Source organism: Phyllobates terribilis, unplaced genomic scaffold, assembly GCF_046119375.1.
Source record: "Phyllobates terribilis strain yellow unplaced genomic scaffold, ASM4611937v1 Scaffold_1__5_contigs__length_1240528914, whole genome shotgun sequence".
NCBI lineage: Eukaryota > Metazoa > Chordata > Amphibia > Anura > Dendrobatidae > Phyllobates > Phyllobates terribilis.
The window spans coordinates 1079438505-1079457340 of record NW_027362761.1 but is presented as its reverse complement, the minus strand read 5'-3'; the positions used below and the strand labels follow the sequence as shown (position 1 = coordinate 1079457340).

The window sequence follows — 18836 nt, the reverse complement described above, 5'->3', positions numbered from 1 at the left end:
AAACGGGAAAAAAATTAAAAGTATGGTGATATTGCAAAAAAAAGTGCAATTCCACAATTGTTTTGTTTTTTTTGCCATGTTCACTAAACGCTAAAACAGACCTGCCATTATGTTTCTCCAGGTCATTATGAGTCCGTAGATACCAAACATGTATAGGTTCTTTTTTATTTAAGTATTGAAAAAAAATTCAAATTTTGTAAAAAAAAAAAAGAAAAAATGGCGCCATTTTCCGAGATCCCTAGCGTCTCATTTTTTTTCGGGATCTGGGGCCGGGTGAGGGCTTATTTTTTGTGTGCCAAGCAGATGTTTTTATTGATACCATTTTGGGGTAAATACAATGTTTTGATCGCCCGTTATTGCATTTCATTGCAATGTTGCAGCGACCAAATAATTTTGGCATTTTGATTTTTTATTTCATTACGCTGTTTACCTACAGAGTTCAATCTCCAATGGAGAAAAAGCTTCTTTACCATAAGAACTGTTTGTGTTATAGTCTACCTCAGGAGCTGCGGGAACCATTGATAGTTTAAAAAAATAATTAGATACTTTTTGTTGAAGAAAATAACATAATTATGTAAATATGTAAAGTTATTTTCTGAATGTTTCGTCCAGTGGAGCAACATCTGGGATTAGGAGGGAAAGATTATCTCTTTTGAGGAGGATTGGATCATACATTATGGTTGTACATATAACCAATTCCTTTTACCATTTCCCATATCTCGAGTGAACCTGAAGCACATTTGTCTTTTTTCAACCATATTCAAGCACCACGTAGGTTTTATTTCAACGCTGCAGTGGTATTGATAATGTACGTTCTCTCCCTTAGTACCAGCCGCCATCTTCTGTGACATCCGGACCTGCTCTTATCCCGATCCGCTATCTAGTAACACCGCAGCTTCTGACACCAGAAGTCAGAGATAATGGTCACAAGTTCTCAGTGTAAGTCCATGAGATCCTCGTTCTGCCTCTCATAGACTTACATTGAGAAGTGACCTTCCGCTCATCAAGCAAACACTGGAGCGATCCAGCAGGACACAATCTGCAGAAGGCTGACTGGAGTGGCGCCGATTACAGAAGAAGCTCCTGTGTATGGCACTCACCTGGACTGTGGACCAGGGTTGCACAAAGGCATTTGCTCACCTCTAATTACTACATGATATAATACAGCAGTCATTTTGAGGTGAATCTGGATAGTCAAAGGACATCACATCTCACAGTTTAGTCATAGAGATGAGGAGTGAAAGCCATAAAAGCCTGAACATATTTTACAGATATTGTCTTACAGCCCAGCACTGAAGAAGGGTTATGTGTGAGAAAAGAGAATAGTTTGGAGTTTCTTCAGCACTTTTAAATCACAAAATTCAGCAAATTTGGTGAATTCAAATGTCAAAATGTTCAATAATGAATGTATGCAAATCGGGTAACTGATCCGCTTTAAGATGGATAGTCCATTCCAGACCCAGAGAGATGGCTATAGCCCTACATCAGAAACTAGAGCTAAATTTTGGTCAACGGGTTTTACAAGTATTTTGTCTATAGCTGTTGTACAGCAAATTTCAGTTCGTTTAGGGAAAATATATATTTTTGTACTGTGTTAGCCAGTAGATAGAAAAATATTTAGATTTGATAGTCCTCAGTGGTTGATACCTTTTAATGGCTAACTGAAAAGATGGTAACAAATTGCAAGCTTTCCAGACTACTCAGGTCTCTTCAACAGGCATAGAACAGACACAAAATCTGAAGTGTCACATACATATATTTACAGCCACAACTGTTTATCCCTTCCCCATAGTAATAGCTCTGCTTTACGACACTTGTCTCATCTATTGCATTATTCTTCTGCCCCGTTGTATATAAATACAGGTGCATCTCACTAAATTAGAATATCATCAAAAAGTTAATTTATTTGAGTTCTTCAATACAAAAAGTGAAAGTCATATATTATATAAAGTCATTACAAACAGAGTGATCTATTTCAAGTGTTTATTTCTGTTAATGTTGATGATTATGGCTTACAGCCAATGAAAACACAAAAGTCATTATCTCAGTAAATACAATACTTTATAACAACAGCTTGAAAAATGTTTTTAAAATCTGAAATATTGGCCTACTGAAATGTATGTTCAGTAAATGCACTCAGTACTTGGTCGGGGCTCCTTTTGCATCAATTACTGCATCAATGCGGCGTGGCATGGAGGCGATCAGCCTATGGCACTGCTGAGGTGTTATGGAAGCCCAGGTAGCTTTGATAGCTGCCTTCAGCCCGTCTGCACTGTTGGGTCTGGTGTCTCTCATCTTCCTCATGACAATACCCCATAGATTCTCTATGGGGTTAAGGTCAGGCGAGTTTGCTGGCCAATCAAGCACAGTGATACTGCTGTATTTAAACCAGGTATTGGTACTTTTGGCAGTGTGGACAGGTGCCAAGTCCTGCTGGAGAATGAAACTTCCATCTCCAAAAAGCTTGTTGGCAGAGGGAAGCATGAAGTGCTCTAAAATTTCCTGGTAGACGGCTGCGCTGACTTTGGTCTTGATAAAACACCGTGGACCTACACCAGCAGATGACATGGCTCCCCAAACCATCACTGTTTGTGGAAACTTCACACTAGACCTCAAGCAGCTTGGATTGTGGCCTCTCCACTCTTCCTCCAGACTCTGGGACCTTGATTTCCAAATGAAAATTGGAACTCTGGGACCTTGTGGAGTGTCAATGACTGCCTTCTGGACATCTGTCAAGTCAGCAGTCTTCCCCATGATTATTGAGCCTACTGAAACAGACTAAGGGACCTTTTCAAGTGCTTAGGAAGCCTTTGCAGGTGTTTTTTGTTAATTATTGTAATTTACTGAGATAATGACTTTTGTGTTTTCATTGGCTGTAAGCCATAATCAGCAACATTAACAGAAGTAAACACTTGAAATAGATCACTCTGTTTGTAATGACTCTATATAATATATGAGCTTCACTTTTTGTATTGAAGAACTGAAATAAATTAACTTTTTGATGATATTCTAATTTAGTGAGATGCACCTGTATTTATACACAACGGGGCAGAAGAATAATGCAATAGATGAGACAAGTGTCGTAAAGCAGAGCTATTACTATGGGGAAGGGATAAACAGTTGTGGCTGTAAATATTGGATTAGTTCATAGATAAGCAGTTTGAAAGTTATATTGTTCTGTGATTGAAGTCTGTTTCGGGGCTGTGATGTCCCTACAGTTCTGAGGAGCACATTCCTTAGTTGATGTAGAATGACATACATTTTAGTTCTTTTAGGGACATATATTTTTCAGGAAGATAAATTTATTTCGTACCTTTATTTGCAGTGCAATTTTCTTCATCGCTGCCATCTTTACAGTCATTATCTCCATCACAGAGGAAGGCACTGGGAATACACTGTCCGTTTTTACACTCGAAGAGACCTTGGCTATGGCACGCTATAGAAATAGAACAACACATAAGATTAGTGTCATGAAATTCAATTCTGTAAGAGTCAATGGGGTATTTTTCCAGAGTCACACATAACATGTATTATTATTATTAGCAGCAGTAATATTATTACTGTTCATATGACAATGGGTGGATGAGAAAATCTACTTCTGGTACGTAATCATGATGTATTCTGAAGTTGATCTAATAATCCAAGTCTATTAGGTTATAATATGTTTATATTACATGACAGAAGAGCTGAGGAGGAGAAAATCATCTCTCCCATACTTGGCTTGGTAGATCATGCATGTGTTCTCAATAGGAAAACGAGGGTAAAGGCCTCCAATCATGCACATTAGAGTAATGTCAGCCAAATCCGCCAATATCTAATGTGTATGGGGGATCTGGCAGAATGATTGTCGGGGAAGATATCGATTTTAACATATTTATTAATGACCTTGTAGGGGGCATACAGAGTAGTATTTCAATATTTGCAGATGACACTAAACTCTGCAGGGTAATCAATACAGAGGAGGACAATTTTATATTACAGGAGGATCTATGTAAACTAGAAGCTTGGACTGATAAATGGCAAATGAACTTTAATGGGGATAAATGGAAGGTAACGCACTTGGGCAGAGGAAATAAAATGTATAATTATATGCTTAATTGAGCAAAACTGTCACTGAAAAAGACCTGGGTGTATTGGTGGACAACAAGCTCACGCTTGGTGGCCAGTGTCAGGCAGCAGCTGCAAAGGCAAATAAAATAATGGGATGCATTAAAAGAGGCATAGATGCTCATGAGGAGAACATAATTTTACCTCTATACAATTCACTAGTGCGACCACACTTAGAATACTGTGTACAGTTCTGGTCTCCGGTGTATAAGAAAGACATAGCTGAACTAGAGCGGGTGCAGAGAAGAGCGACCAAGGTTATTAGAGGACTGGGGGGTCTGCAATACCAAGACGGGTTATTACACTTGGGGTTATTTACTGTGGAAAAAAGAAGGCTTAGGGGTGATCTTATTACTATGTACAAGTATATGAGGGGACAGTACAAAGACCTTTCTACTGATCTTTTTACTCTGAGGCCTGAGACGGGGACAAGGGGGCATCTTCTACGTCTGGAGGAAAGAAGGTTTAATTATAATCACAGACGGGGATTCTTTACTGTAAGAGCAGTGAGACTATGGAACTCTCTGCCGCATGATGTTGTAATGAGTGATTCACTACTAAAATTTAAGAAGGGCATGGATGCCTTTCTTGAAAAGTATAATATTACAGGTTATATATACTAGATTCCTTGATAGGGCGTTGATCCAGGGAACTAGTCTGATTGTCGTATGGAGTCGGGAAGGATTTTTTTTCCCCAATGTGGAGCTTAGTGTTTGCCTCGTGTTTTTTTTTTGCTTTCCTCTGGATCAACATGTTAGGCTATGGGTTGAACTAGATGGACTTAGTCTTCCTTCAACCTTAAAAATTATGTTACTATGCTACTATGATCACTCATGTTCAATTTCAGACTGCCAATCGCATTGTTCTCCCAGAGGTAAGCCTCCGGCAGACGTGTCAATCAGTAGCTTTCTCATACAGAACACAGGAACGCTCGGCCGAATGAGAGCGCCTGTGTATGGGAGTGTTGACTGAGATGGGTGTCAGCTGCATGATCCATCTGATGTGTGTGGCCAGTGTAACACGCTGCCAGATAATCATAGTGGTGGCTTACCTCCCCAAGAACAAGAAGATTAGGCAGAATAAATTCAACTGCCCATTGCTTATCTCTTGCTAACACCTGCTGTCAGGAGATACTTGGGAGTCCTCGCACATATTAGATGGTTGGCAAGACCTTCTGAAATCTGCAAGTTGGCTAATAAATCTCTAATACTGTATGTATGCCAGCAAGGTTTAGATAATGAAGTTACTTAGGTAAGAGTAAATCCTTGTTTTTATTATTTTCTTTTGTTTTTCATTTTAATTATTTTGTCACCTTTACGAGTGCAGATTTCACAGTAAAAAAAATACAGGTTTAAGGGCTTGTGCACATGACCGTATTATTGGTCCGAGTGCTATGTGACAAAACATTGGATCGCACCTGGACCAATGCTAGTCTATGGGGCCATGTACATTTTATTTTTTTTCTTCGGACAGAGCTAGTCCAAGGAAAAAAATCGCAGCGTGTCTGAGTTTGAGCAGATATTAGGATCGCTCTTGGCCAAGCAACTCAATGATCGCGTGGAAAACATTGGACCGCACTCGGATGACTTCAGAGTGCAGTCTGATTTCCACGCACTCACAAAATCAAGAAGATGGAGACATTTTTTTTCTCCATCTTCTCCTCATGTGAGAGAATCGTCTCAAACGATGCTCACTCTCTGGTAAGAGTTTGATCAGAGAGTGACTTGTATAATGGACCCGATTCTCTCGGATGATAGAATTTACACTCATCCGACTCTAGCCAAATAATGATGACACAATAATAATAATGTGACATCAAAATAAATGATAATGATCTCACAACACTACTGCAATGATCAAAGTGAAGTAGCAGCATAGTGAAGACTGCAAATTACGGTAAAATGATTTGAACTATTTAAGCAACACGCTAAGGACAACATTTAAAGGGAGACTAGAAATGTATCAATATTACTCGTTTTATTTATAATTTTTGGAATTTATTTTACCTAGAATTAGAAGAAGAACTTTTTAGTTTAGTTTTGTAATTTACATTTTAGGTCAGCCTGCTGACGGCTTGATTATGATGGCCCATAACCACAGCCACCTAACAAACATGAATCACAAAAAGGTGCAAGAGAATTAATAAAGCACACACTTTATACACTATTATTTTTACTGACAATGCACTAGTGGATTATCACAGGGAGCACGATACTTGTTGGCCAAGGAATTTAATAATATAGTATAAATATATCTTACAGCAGTTGACTTCATCAGACTTATCAGCACAATCGTGGTCACCATCGCAAACCCATTTCAATGCAATGCATCGTCCATCTCCACAACGATAACTTTGTGCAGGATTACAGTCTGTGGATTCGGATGTTAGAATTATTGGCCAATCATAAAATAAATACTTGACGTAAATTACATCAGAAACAGTATGATTTAATATTTTTATAAAGGGAATCTGTCACCAGTTTTTTCCACCTAATCTGAGAGCAGTAGAGTCACTTACTGGGCGGCTTGCTGTAATTATGAAAAAATCACTGTTTTATCACCAGGAGGTTATCACTAGAGGACTAGTAAACCTGCTGCCAGTTAGTCCAACCCCGCCCCCACCACTGATTGGCAGCTTTCTGCCTATGCACAGTGCACACAGGAAGCTACCAAATAGGTGTGTGGGTGGGTTATACAGAGTTCAGCATACTGAGCACTGCTAGAGCTGCAACAGATAAAACAGGGATTTTATAAAAACTACACCAAGAAGCTCAGTAAGTGACACATCACTGGAATCAGACTCTCTGCCTCTACCTAAAGCTACTCTAAATGGGGTAACAAAAACCTGGTGACAGATTCCCTTTAAATTTCTGAAATCTAAAAATAAAGAAGAAACGGAAGGAGAAATGAAAAAGGAATAAAGGGAGAGCAGGAAAAAAAAGGTTTGAGGAACAAGAGGATTGTAACAAGTAGAGATGAGCGTTGTTCTACTCGAACTGTTCGCCAATCTCAAATTCGAGCTGTTTTGGGCGGTGTTCGAGCCGTTCGGCGAACACGAACAATTTGAGAAAAATTCGGCTGTTCGAGGTTATGTTCGATAACTGTTCGTGCACCAAAATCATAACTGGATTTTTTCTCAGTAATGATGAAAATTAATGTTAATACGCAGTTTGAGTGTACAGCGGGGTGGGGGGAGGGGCAGGGGATGGATCTCTGCAGGAACAATGAAGATATCCATTTTTTTTTTCTCTTTCCCGCATTTACAGTGGGGAGGTGCAATCTGTCAGCCTATCAGCAGTGCACACACGGAGCGAAGTGCTTTTTTTCACACAATTAAGGGCATGTGTCATTGGCAGTGTATGTCACATGTCCTTGCCCTATAAGACCAAGCCATTTTCCCCGTCGCCACCATTTTCTCACTGCTGCAGCTGCGTGTTAGACGGCACCGCTGTTGCTGTGTGCGCTATACCTTGTTAATTTCAAGCCAATTTTCGCACAAATATACAGATAGCTTGGGAGTAGGGAATAGTTGTGATTGCAGTCCTTTTAAGGACTAGGTTACAGCATTTCCTACGACTTTTATCAGGCAGGTCTGTGCTCTTAAATAGATAGGTTGTGGGAGTAAAGACTAATTGTAATTGGAGTCCTTTTCAGGACTAGGTTACATCAGTTCCTATCAGTTTTTGCCAGGCAGGTCTGTGCCAGTGCTGTGCAAGTTTTTTTCACAGCATTTGGCTGAATCTAGCAAAGCTAATCCTTTTTGGCCTATTGCAGAGTGTGTTAGTCAGTGGAGTAGCCTGTCTGTGTTGCAAGATATACCACCTGTGTATAGAATACCAATTTTTTTACTGCACCTAGTGAAGTAAAATCTTTTGGGCATAGCATCATTCTATTAGTCCATCTATACTGACCTCCATCAGGTTGCAAATTGAATATAATTTTTTTCTGCATCTACCTCTGAAAAAATATTGGGCTTCTAGCTGTGTGTGGGACTTGTTCTATTAATCCATCTATACTAACCTCCATCAGGTTGCAAACTGAATATATTTTTTTCTGCATCTACCTCTGAAAAAATATTGGGCTTCTAGCTGTGTGTGGGACTTGTTGTATTAGTCCATCTATACTGACCTCCATCAGGTTGCAAACTGAATATATTTTTTTCTGCATCTACCTCTGAAAAAATATTGGGCTTCTAGCTGTGTGTGGGACTTGTTCTATTAATCCATCTATACTGACCTCCATCAGGTTGCAAACTGAATATATTTTTTTCTGCATCTACCTCTGAAAAAATATTGGGCTTCTAGCTGTGTGTGGGACTTGTTGTATTAGTCCATCTATACTGACCTCCATCAGGTTGCAAACTGAATATATTTTTTTCTGCATCTACCTCTGAAAAAATATTGGGCTTCTAGCTGTGTGTGGGACTTCTTCTATTAATCCATCTATACAGACCTCCATCAGGTTGCAAACTGAATATATTTTTTTCTGCATCTACCTCTGAAAAAATATTGGGCTTCTAGCTGTGTGTGGGACTTGTTCTATTAATCCATCTATACAGACCTCCATCAGGTTGCAAACTGAATATATTTTTTTCTGTATCTAGCTCTGAAAAAATATTTGGCCTTCTAGCAGTGTGTGGGACTTTCTCTATAAGTCCATCTATACTGACCTCCATCAGGTTGCAAATTGAATATAATTTTTTTCTGCATCTAACCCAGCCAATAGTTTTGGCCTAATACCACAGTTTGGCCACTCAGCTCTGCTCGGTTCCCATCCATTGTTTTTTTGTGCAAACAACTCCAGAGTTGTTAATTAGTTAACCACCAAAATGAGTGGAAAAAGGCCTGCTGCTGGTGGAAAGGGGAATAGGCGTGTTGGGAAGGGGAAAAAAGGTTGTGTCCGTGGGGTAGGTGTTAAAGCAACAGTAACATCTGCAGAAGAAAGACCATCTTCCAGCCAAACTAAAATGTCTACTTCTTTTAGCGGACAATGTGATAAGATCCCTTTCTTACGGCCACGCCAATCGCTACAAATTCCAGATGAGGCACAAAAACAGCAGGTGCTTCAACGGATATCAAGTGCTCCTTTAAGTGGGCTCTCCTCCACATCAACTTCAACATCACAAATACTCCAGTCCTCAAAGGTGTCACCCCAATCGCACTTGCTTCCTCACAGCTCCCAAATCTCCAGCTGCCCGTCTGAGTATGAGGTAGAACAGATGGCTGAGTCTGCAGAGCTGTTTACTCATACTATAGCCTGGGAATCAGAGGTCGACTCCAGCGCTTCTGTGAATCCAGACGAGGAAATGATCTGCACTGATGCCCAGAATCTTTATGAGTCGGATCCAGGACCAGACGCAGAAGGTTCTGACCATAATGTAGACCCTCATTCCCAAACTGTAACTCCTGTTGGTGGAGACAATGAGGAAGACGATGATAAGACTCAAATACCTGATTGGAGCGACAACTTTAGTTTTTTGTCAGGGCAGAAACAGGTTGGCTCTGAGGACGACGGGTGTGATAACGCACAGGGTGATGATGATGAGGTTGGAGATCCCACTTACTGTCAACCCACAGTCAGCCAAGAGATGAGGTCAGCAGAGGAGGTGGAGGAAGATGCTAGTTACGACGAGGTCAGGTTGCGCCTTCCTGGACAGAGACGTAGTACTGGAAGCACGTCAACAACTGCATCCTCAAACACAACTCTGCCTCTCACCACAAGTCGTGGTGGCTCTTCAGGTCGCATGGGTGCTAAGCCTTGCATAGCCTGGGCATTTTTTCAGATCGATAAAGATGACCCAACTCGTGTTATCTGTAACATTTGTCAGCAAAAGCTAAGTAGAGGCCAAAAAATACATAGTTTGAGTACTTCATGCATGAACCGGCACATGGACATGAAGCATAAGTTGCAGTGGGAAGCTCAGTGTGCTACAATGCGGCCTAGCCGGCCGGGCCAACCACCGTCTGCCATATCTTGTGCATCCGCGGCCTCTTCATCCTCTGTGACTGGGGGGACAGCAGTCACACCTGTTTTGGGGCGCAGACCTGCCACCTCTTTACCCGCAACAGCCAGCGTGATTGGCAGGTCATCATTTTCTTTGGAGGTGGTAGCACCAGCTGGTGTTGAGCGCTGTCCGACATCGATAGCACCACCTTTGGATCAAGGCAACCTAACATGTCCGCCTGCATCTTCCTCACAGACCGGCAGTTTGCCGGGGACACCCTTATCAACCTCGTCTAAGCACAATAGCCAGCCCTCGGTCCCTCAGATGTGGACAAGTAAAAGACCATTTCCTACTAGCCATGAGAAAGCTAAGAGGTTGAATTTCACCATCTGCAAGTTCTTGGCTACAGAAATGCTGCCTTTCCGCCTGGTGGACACAGAGGATTTTCGAGACCTTATGTCCGTCGCAGTACCCCAGTACCAGATGCCCAGTCGGCACTACTTCTCAAAGAAAGGTGTGCCTGCGCTCCACCAGCATGTCGCACACAACATCACCGCTTCTTTGAGAAACTCTGTGTGTGACAGGGTGCATTTCACCACAGACACTTGGACGAGTAGGCATGGACAGGGGCGTTACATGTCGCTGACTGGGCACTGGGTAACTATGGTGACAGCAGGACAAGGGGCTGCTGTCCAAGTCTTGCCGTCCCCACGAGATGTGCGTCAATCCTCTTTATGTCAAAGTTCCTCCACTGCTTCTGCCTCCTCAACCTCCTCTCGGTCTTCCACCTGCACCCAAAGCCTGTCTGGTCATGCCACAAGCTTTCTAACTGCGCAGAAGGGATCCTGCACACCTCCTTACTATGCTGGCAGTAGGGCTCAACGTCATCAGGCGGTTTTTACATTGAAATGTCTGGGAAATGTGAGTCACACAGCTGAGGAGTTGTGGTCAGCTCTGGAGAACCAATTTCTTGAATGGTTGTCTCCACTGGACCTGAAACCAGGGAAGGCCGTGTGCGACAATGCTGCAAACCTGGGTGCGGCCCTTCGCCGGGGCAATGTCACACACGTGCCTTGTATGGCTCACGTGTTGAACCTGGTTGTCCAGCAATTTTTAGCCCACTATCCCAGACTAGATGGCCTTCTGCAGAGGGCACGGTCACTGTGTGCTCACTTTCGCCGTTCGCATCCCGCAGCTCAGCGACTTACATCTCTACAGAAGTCGTTGGGCCTGCCACTTCACCGGCTAAAATGCGATGTGCCTACCCGGTGGAATTCAACTCTGCACATGTTGCAGCGACTGTGGCAGCACCGACAAGCCCTGGTGCAATACGTTCTGACGTATAGCCTGGGCCAACGAGATCCAGAGGTGGGGCAAATCACGCTGGAGGAGTGGTCTCAGATCAGGGACCTATGCACCCTTCTGCACAGTTTTGAAATGGCGACGAAGATGTTTAGTGCTGACGATGCCATTATCAGCATGACTATTCCGGTGATTTACATGCTGGAGCACATGTTAAACAGAATTCGGAGTCAGGTGGTGGCACAAGAGGAGGTGGAGGAAGTAGAGGAGGAGGAGTTGTATGCGGAAGGGCTAACATCTGCAAGGTCCAGACGGTCGGCAGCACCAAGGCGGCAGGCATGTGAGGGTGGGGGAGATGGTTTTACCAGGGCGCATGGTAGCAGCCAAACTAGTGAGGAAGGTGCAGGAGCCCAGGAAGAAGTGGAGGACGAACTGATGGAAGACTCATCAGATGAGGGAGACCTTGATCACATTTCTGTTGTGCAAGGTTGGGGGGAGAGGACAGAGGAAGGAAGCATGATTGTTACCTCGCCACCAACACAACAGGGACTTGGTGCTCCTGGATGCGCAACACACATGAGTGCCTTCTTGCTGCACTACCTGCAACATGACCCTCGAATTGTGAGAATTAGAAATAATCCTGACTACTGGGTTGCCACACTGTTAGATCCCCGGTACAAAAGTAAATTTGCAGAAATTATTCCTGCCATAGAAAGGGATGCACGCATGCAGGAGTATCAGCAGAGACTGTTGCAGAATCTTACATGTGCTTTTCCACAAAATACCAGTGGTGCACATAGTGAATCTCACAGTTCCAACTTGCCAACTGTGGGACCGTCAAGTGTTCAGCACTCAAACCGTAACAGAACCACAGTATCTGCTGGTAACATCAATTTTGCGGAATCATTTCACCACTTTTTTAGCCCATCCTTTGCAAGGCCACAGGAGACAAGAAGTCTGACACATAGTCAACGCCTAGAGACGATGGTACAGGAGTATCTCCAAGTAAACATTGAAGCCACGACTGTGTCACTGGACCCTTGCTCTTTTTGGGCTTCCAATCTGGATAAATGGCCGGAGCTAGCCACTTACGCCTTGGAGATCTTGTCATGCCCCGCAGCCAGCGTTCTGTCTGAACGTGTGTTCAGCGCTGCTGGTGGTGTGCTGACAGATAAGCGCACGCGGCTCTCCACTGATAATGTAGACAGACTCACGTTCATAAAGATGAACAAATCATGGATCCGAAACGACTTTTCTACCCCTGTGTCATCCTGGGGAGAGTAAAAGCTTGATGATTGGTTAAAATCACCCTACCAACCGTTTTAAGCTTTCAAATTACTAATCATGTTTATCTGTATCTTGGCTGGAAAATAATTTGGTCTTTGTAGCAGTGTGCAGCACTGATTCTATTAGGCCATCTATAATAAGCTCCACCAGATTTAAAATTACTAATCATGTTTATCTGTATCTTGACTGGAAAATAATTTGGGCTTTGTAGCAGTGTGCAGCACTGATCCTATTAGGCCATCTATACTAAAGCTTCACCAGATTTAAAATTAATAATAATTTTTAGCTGCATCTAGCCCGGAAAATAATTTTGGGGCTCCGAGATGCGCAAGACACATAAGTGCCTTCTTGCTGCACTACCTGCAGCATGACCCTCATATTGTCAGAATTCGAAGTAATCATGACTACTGGGTTGCCACACTCTTAGATCCCCCAAACTTTTCGATCAACCTTTTCATTTTAATAAAGACCAAAAAAATGGTCATTTTTGAAATTATAAGCATTAGCAGGTTGTTAGAAACTGAAATCAAACAGTTTTCAACTCAAAACTTTATTCTAGGTGATGTTACATTTTCACATAGGACCCCTTGTTCGAAAGTTCTGAACTCTCTCGTCCATTGAATTTGTCAGGTTTTGGATGGTTTCTGCTTCAATTGTTTTGCATGAGGACAGAATACCCTCCCAGAGCTGTTGCTTAGATGTGAACTGCCTCCCGCCATCATAGACACTCCTTTTAATGATGCTCCAAAGGTTCTGAATGGGGTAGAGGTCAGGGGAGCATGGGGGTCACACCATAAGTTTGTCCCCTTTTATGCCCATATCAGCCAGAGATGCAGATGTTTTATGTGCAGCATGAGATGGTGCATTATCATGCAGAAAAATGATCTTGCTGTGAAATACACGGTTCTTCTTCTTGAACCATGGCAGGAAGTGCTGTTTGAGAAAATCCACATACATTATGGAGTTCATCTTTAGCGCCTTCAGGGATCCTAAAGGGGCCGACAATCTCTCTCCCCATGATTCCAGCCCAAAACATTACTCCACCTCCTCCTTGTTGGCGCTGTAGCCGTGTTTGCGTGGGGTGTCCATCAACCAGCCATCCTCCACTCCATCCATCTGGACCATCGAGCGCTGCACGGCACTCATCCGTGAACAAAACAGTTTTGAAATCAGTCTTCATGTAATGTTTGGCCCACTGGAGCCGTTTCTGCTTGTGTGAAGTGGATAGAGGAGGTCGACAGGATGGCGTATGCACAGCTGCAAACCTCTGAAGGACCCTGCATCTTGTTGTTTGGGGGATGTTGGAGGCACAAGCAGCTTCAAAAACTTGTCTGCTGCTATGACAAGGCTTTTTTGCCGCTGCTCTTTCAACCTGACGTAATTGCCTGTAGGAAAGAGTCCTCAATTTGCCCTTATCAGCACGCACACGTGTGTACTGTGAATCAGCTACATACTTCTTGATTGCCAAGACACTTCATCCTGATCATCGCACAATGTTGATTGTAGTCATGCCTTGACCTAAACACTCCACAATTTGTTGCTTCTCAGCAGCCGACACATCCTTTTTCTTTCCCATTTTGGCAGAAAATGTAGGCTGCTTAATAATGTGAGACAGCCTTCTTAAGTAGTCTTGCCTTTCATTGGACACACCTGCCAAACTAATTAGCACAGGTGTCTGCAATTGCTTACAGTGATATAAAGAGCCCTGACACACATCACCATCAATGAGTTTAACTGACAAACAAACAAATTCTTCCCTTATCACTCCTAAACACTTTTTGCATAATAATTTGGAACACAGTGTATATGTGCTTTTCCACAAAACACCAGTGGTTCACGTAGTGAATCTTACAGTTCTAACTTGCCAACCGTGGTCTGTATGGAGTTATTCAAGAAAGGGCCCAAAATTAAGATAACATAGATGGGAGAGGTCTCTATGAATAGGAATTCCTAAGTATTTGATACCCTGTGAGGGCCAGGCAAAGGGAAAGTTGGACTGGATGGAATCCTATATGGATTTGGGGAGGGAGACATCGAGGGCCTCAGACTTCGCTGCATTGATTTTAAAATTTGACCATGTAACAAAGTGATCTATTTCAGCCATAACAGCATGGATGGATATATGTGATTGAGTGATATATACTAGGACATCATCAGCAAATAGAGAGCACTTGTACTCGGTGCCTCCCACCTCAATCCACCTAATATTGGGGTTATGGCGAATTGATGAGAGCAGGTGCTCCGTCACTAGGATGTATAAGAGAGGGGACAGAGAACATCCCTGCCTTGTCCCATTGGTGACTGTGAAAGGTGATGAAAATGTTCTGACGCGCCCCCTGGGCCTTGGGACACCCGGAGCCGGACCCTTTTTGGTGGATGCTGGTGGTTGTAGTCTCCGTGGCGGCAACCCGGTTCCGTGGCTCAGGGCGGTCAAACCAGTGGCGGAACTATTTATGTGGTTTTGATGTTTAAATGTCCGACTACGCCACCCGTGGATTGCGGTCAGAGTGAACCGCCGCTCCAGGGCAGACCGCTGAGGCTGGTGTTGTGGGTGCAGCAGAGCGTAGCATAACTCCCCACGGGAGGAGTATAGCCTCAGGGCAGTGTATGCGGAGGATGGGGGTGATGGTGCAGGGCAGCAGCAGTAATGACACGGAGTCAGTGATGCAGTCCAGGGCCTTTACTCACAGTTCTTATTATCCAGACCACGTCTGCAGGTAACGGCTGCCCACGTCGTACTGTGCTCACCAGGTGAGGGGCTCAGACAACTCCCAGATAACTTTGGAGTGCTTCACAGGACCCCCTTTGTGTGTCCTTTGTCTGGCCTTTCTTACCAACCCTTCTGTCCGGCTGCCTCGGGCCTCCTCTTGGTAAACTTGGCGCCAGTTTCCCTGACCCTATGTGGTGCCTTCCTAGCGGGTGTAGCGAGGGGCTGCGCCACATAAAATGTCACAGCCTCCTGTTTCTAGCTGAGGGTCGTTTCCTGCCTCCACTAGTTTCGGGGACCGGTCTCCCCCTTTGGCCTGACCCCTCCACGCAGGTGGATTCGGGCGTGCGGTGGCGACTCGCCCGTTCGCACCCCTGAGATCCCTTCGTTCCTCGTTCCTGGAGCCTTCTCCGCTCCTCTTCCTTCCTTCTCCCTCTTCCAGGCCTGGGCCTCTGTTACTAGGCCCGCCTCCGGAGCAGAGCTCATGCAGAGCCCCTGCTCCCTGCCACTTCTGCTCAGACTTCTCTGCACTGAACTAAGATGGTGCCCACCTTTTATACTCCCTTCTCAATGCACCCAGGAACTGCTTCCTCCCTGCTCCTGCACTACAGGGTTCCCCTTCCTCAGTGTTCCCTCCCCCCACTCCAGCCAGGGACAGGGACTGTCGTGCCCATCTCAGGGGCATATTGGTCGCCCTGCCCCACGGCAATGTGGTGTAATGCATGCAGGTGTCGGGTCCTGATCCACACTACATCCTTACCTGAGAGTGAGATATCACACCTCTGGGTGAGGTGCAATACCTCTGTAGCAACCGAGCCCTCAGGGTGCTACAGTTCCATTTATCTTCAGCCTAGGTGACGTATTGCAATACAGGGCCGTGATTTTGGCTATAAAAGGGTCCCCTAGACCCCTAACCAAAGCTTTTTAAGAGAATCATATATGGCGTGCCAGGAGACTCTATGGAATGCTTTCTCAGCATCCAACGAGAGTATCTAATTACAAATTTTTAACTGCATCTAGCCCAGGAAATACTTTGTGCCTAGTAGCAGGGTCTGCTAGTCAGCGGATTATCCCGGCTGTTAAGCAAGCTACACCACCTGTAGTTTGGACACTTCATTTCTTCAAAGGAAATGCTTCGGGACCACGGGATACTCAGTGAAGAGCATCAGGAGGCACCCCAAGGCATAGGGGCTCGGACTGGCTGTAGGATGCCTTGCGGTGGACAGCCGAGCTCGATCCTTATAAAAGCTTTTTAACTGCAGCAGCTTTAGTGGACGCTACTGGAGCTGGAATTACGCGGCTGCTGGCATGAGACTTGCCCTCCAATAGATCCTTGTAAATGGATTTAAAGTGTATTTATTCAAATTAGAGAGACAATTTAAATTAAAAAGCTTAGAGCTGCCTCCACCACAGGGGGGCTCGCTCGACCCACCAGCGGACAGGCACCAGTATTGGGAGAGGGGGGCTGGCCGTCAGGGTTCACCGCGGCTCTGGCACAAACCCGGCGACACGGAGGTGGCACGGGCAGGAGCGGACTGAACGTGTCGGCTTCTCACTTTTTGGATTTTAGAAGGGCATGACATGCCTATATCAGTGTCTCCCCCTCCTTTTACTCCTCCACCTCTTTTCTTTTCGCATGACTATATGTACTTGTCACTTTTCCATGTGTTAGTTGTGTCTTCTGAGCAGTTTGTCAGCTTTTGGACACCTTTGAAGGTGTTTTCTATGTGTTTCTATGTGTTTTTGTTTGCCTGCCATTGGTTTTAACGGTGTTCGAAGGTGTTCGACGAACAGTTCGACGAACAGTTCGGCGAACACACGGGTGTTCGACGAACCGAACCGAACTCGAACACTACGGGGGTGGCTCAACACTAGTAACAAGCAATTACAAAAGACATTAAAAATTTGTTACGTACCACAGTTCTGCTCATCGCTCAGGTCTCCACAGTCATCGTATCCATCGCAGACAAAGCTGTGGTTAAGGCACTTTCCTGTGTTACACTGGTACAGACTTTCACTGCAATCTGAAAAAAGCAACGTCACAAGTTAAAGTTTTACTATTTATGTAATTTGCATTTGTTTAGTGTAAGGAATTGACTTAAATTTGTGGTAATATATGGCTACTGCATAAATACATGTATCAAAGAACAAAAAGACAACTGTAAAGAAGGGTCACATTCACTCCGTTAGAAATGCAATGAATCTGTCATATTCCCAGATGCTTTTAATGAAAACCTTAAGACACACTACTGTGCCCTGTGTCAGTGGGTGGCTGGATAATGAGAAACATGTTGTAGGTTTTCTCTAAGGTTATTTTTTTCTTATGCTAAACCTTCCAACTTGTAAATAACTTTATACGTTTAACTCTCTAAATGCCATGGTTAATAGAGGCCAAGGCAACAAAGCGGTTGTCAGGCAGCGGGGGCTCCCACTCTTACCCCATTTGTCCCTCAGCAACGAGATGCGGGGTGCCAATGGGCAACCAGAGGACATACAATGACCTCAGGATCTGTAAAGCATGGTGGCGTGTTAAGCACTGCTACAAGCAGGGTCTAACAGGCCTTCTGTCAGTGTAAAGGCTCATTCACACAATTGTACTTTCGGTCTGAGTGCTGTCCGAGAAAAAAAACAGATTGCACTAGGACCAATAGTCAATGGGGCAGTGCAGAAGAGCAATTTTTTTTCATTGACCGAATCTGCGCATGAAAAAAATTGCACCCTCCGTAAATCAGATCAGACTCATCCATTCAAGTCGATCAGTGCACAAAAAAAATTAGATGCCATACAGAGCCACAGTTTAGCATTCAATTTTTACGGATACATTACAATTCTGTAACATCGGAAACTGTAAATGGTATAGAAAATGATTAATAGCTGCTGTTCTAACAACGGATTTTAAATGGACTGCACAGGGATGACAAGTGAGAATGAAAAGAAATCATCTGAGTTTTCTGGATGAAATGCTGAACTATTTCTTATACTCTCGTGTTTCAGGTTTAATGCAATGCAATATGTTAGTATTGCAGTGCATTTGACCAATGATCCGAGTACTCAGTGTTCAAGTCCCATACAGAGACTAAGTACAAAAAGGAAAAACAAGAAAAAAACAAAAAATAGTAAAAATATAAAAAAATAAAGCACAAAAAATAATGTAAATATCATTCACCGCTTAAAAGCATTTTTTATGTAATAACAAAAATAATCAAAAAAGTACTCATATTTGTAATCACAATGGCTGAAACAACCTGAAACTGTCACACTATTTAACATATACTGTAAATACTGGAAAAAAAATATGCGATATGTGTTTCCGACCACATATGGGGTATTGCGGCCCTCAGGAGAAATTGGATTGTGACCTGATGCTTTAAAATGTTGTGAAAACTTTGGCATCATGATGAATTCATGGAGAGGTGTAGCTTGTAAAATGGGTTCACTTTTGTGGGAGTTCTGCTGTTCTGACACCTGACTCTACTAATGTGACATGAT

The 18836-nt window shown here is 43.6% G+C and overlaps 1 protein-coding gene across 2 annotated transcripts in view; it reads right to left on the bottom strand.

The window, feature by feature from the left end:
• The window catches only part of CORIN (corin, serine peptidase), a 506461-nt gene that overhangs the window by 127846 nt on the left and 359779 nt on the right, over positions 1 to 18836 (bottom strand). For both annotated transcript variants that reach the window (XM_073645535.1, XM_073645536.1), the window contains exons 7-9: positions 17264 to 17371; positions 6367 to 6477; positions 3314 to 3436 (exon numbers count right to left, since the gene is read on the bottom strand). In XM_073645535.1, the coding sequence (XP_073501636.1) occupies positions 3314 to 3436; positions 6367 to 6477; positions 17264 to 17371 (342 nt within the window). The remainder of the gene's footprint in view (positions 1 to 3313; positions 3437 to 6366; positions 6478 to 17263; positions 17372 to 18836) is intronic.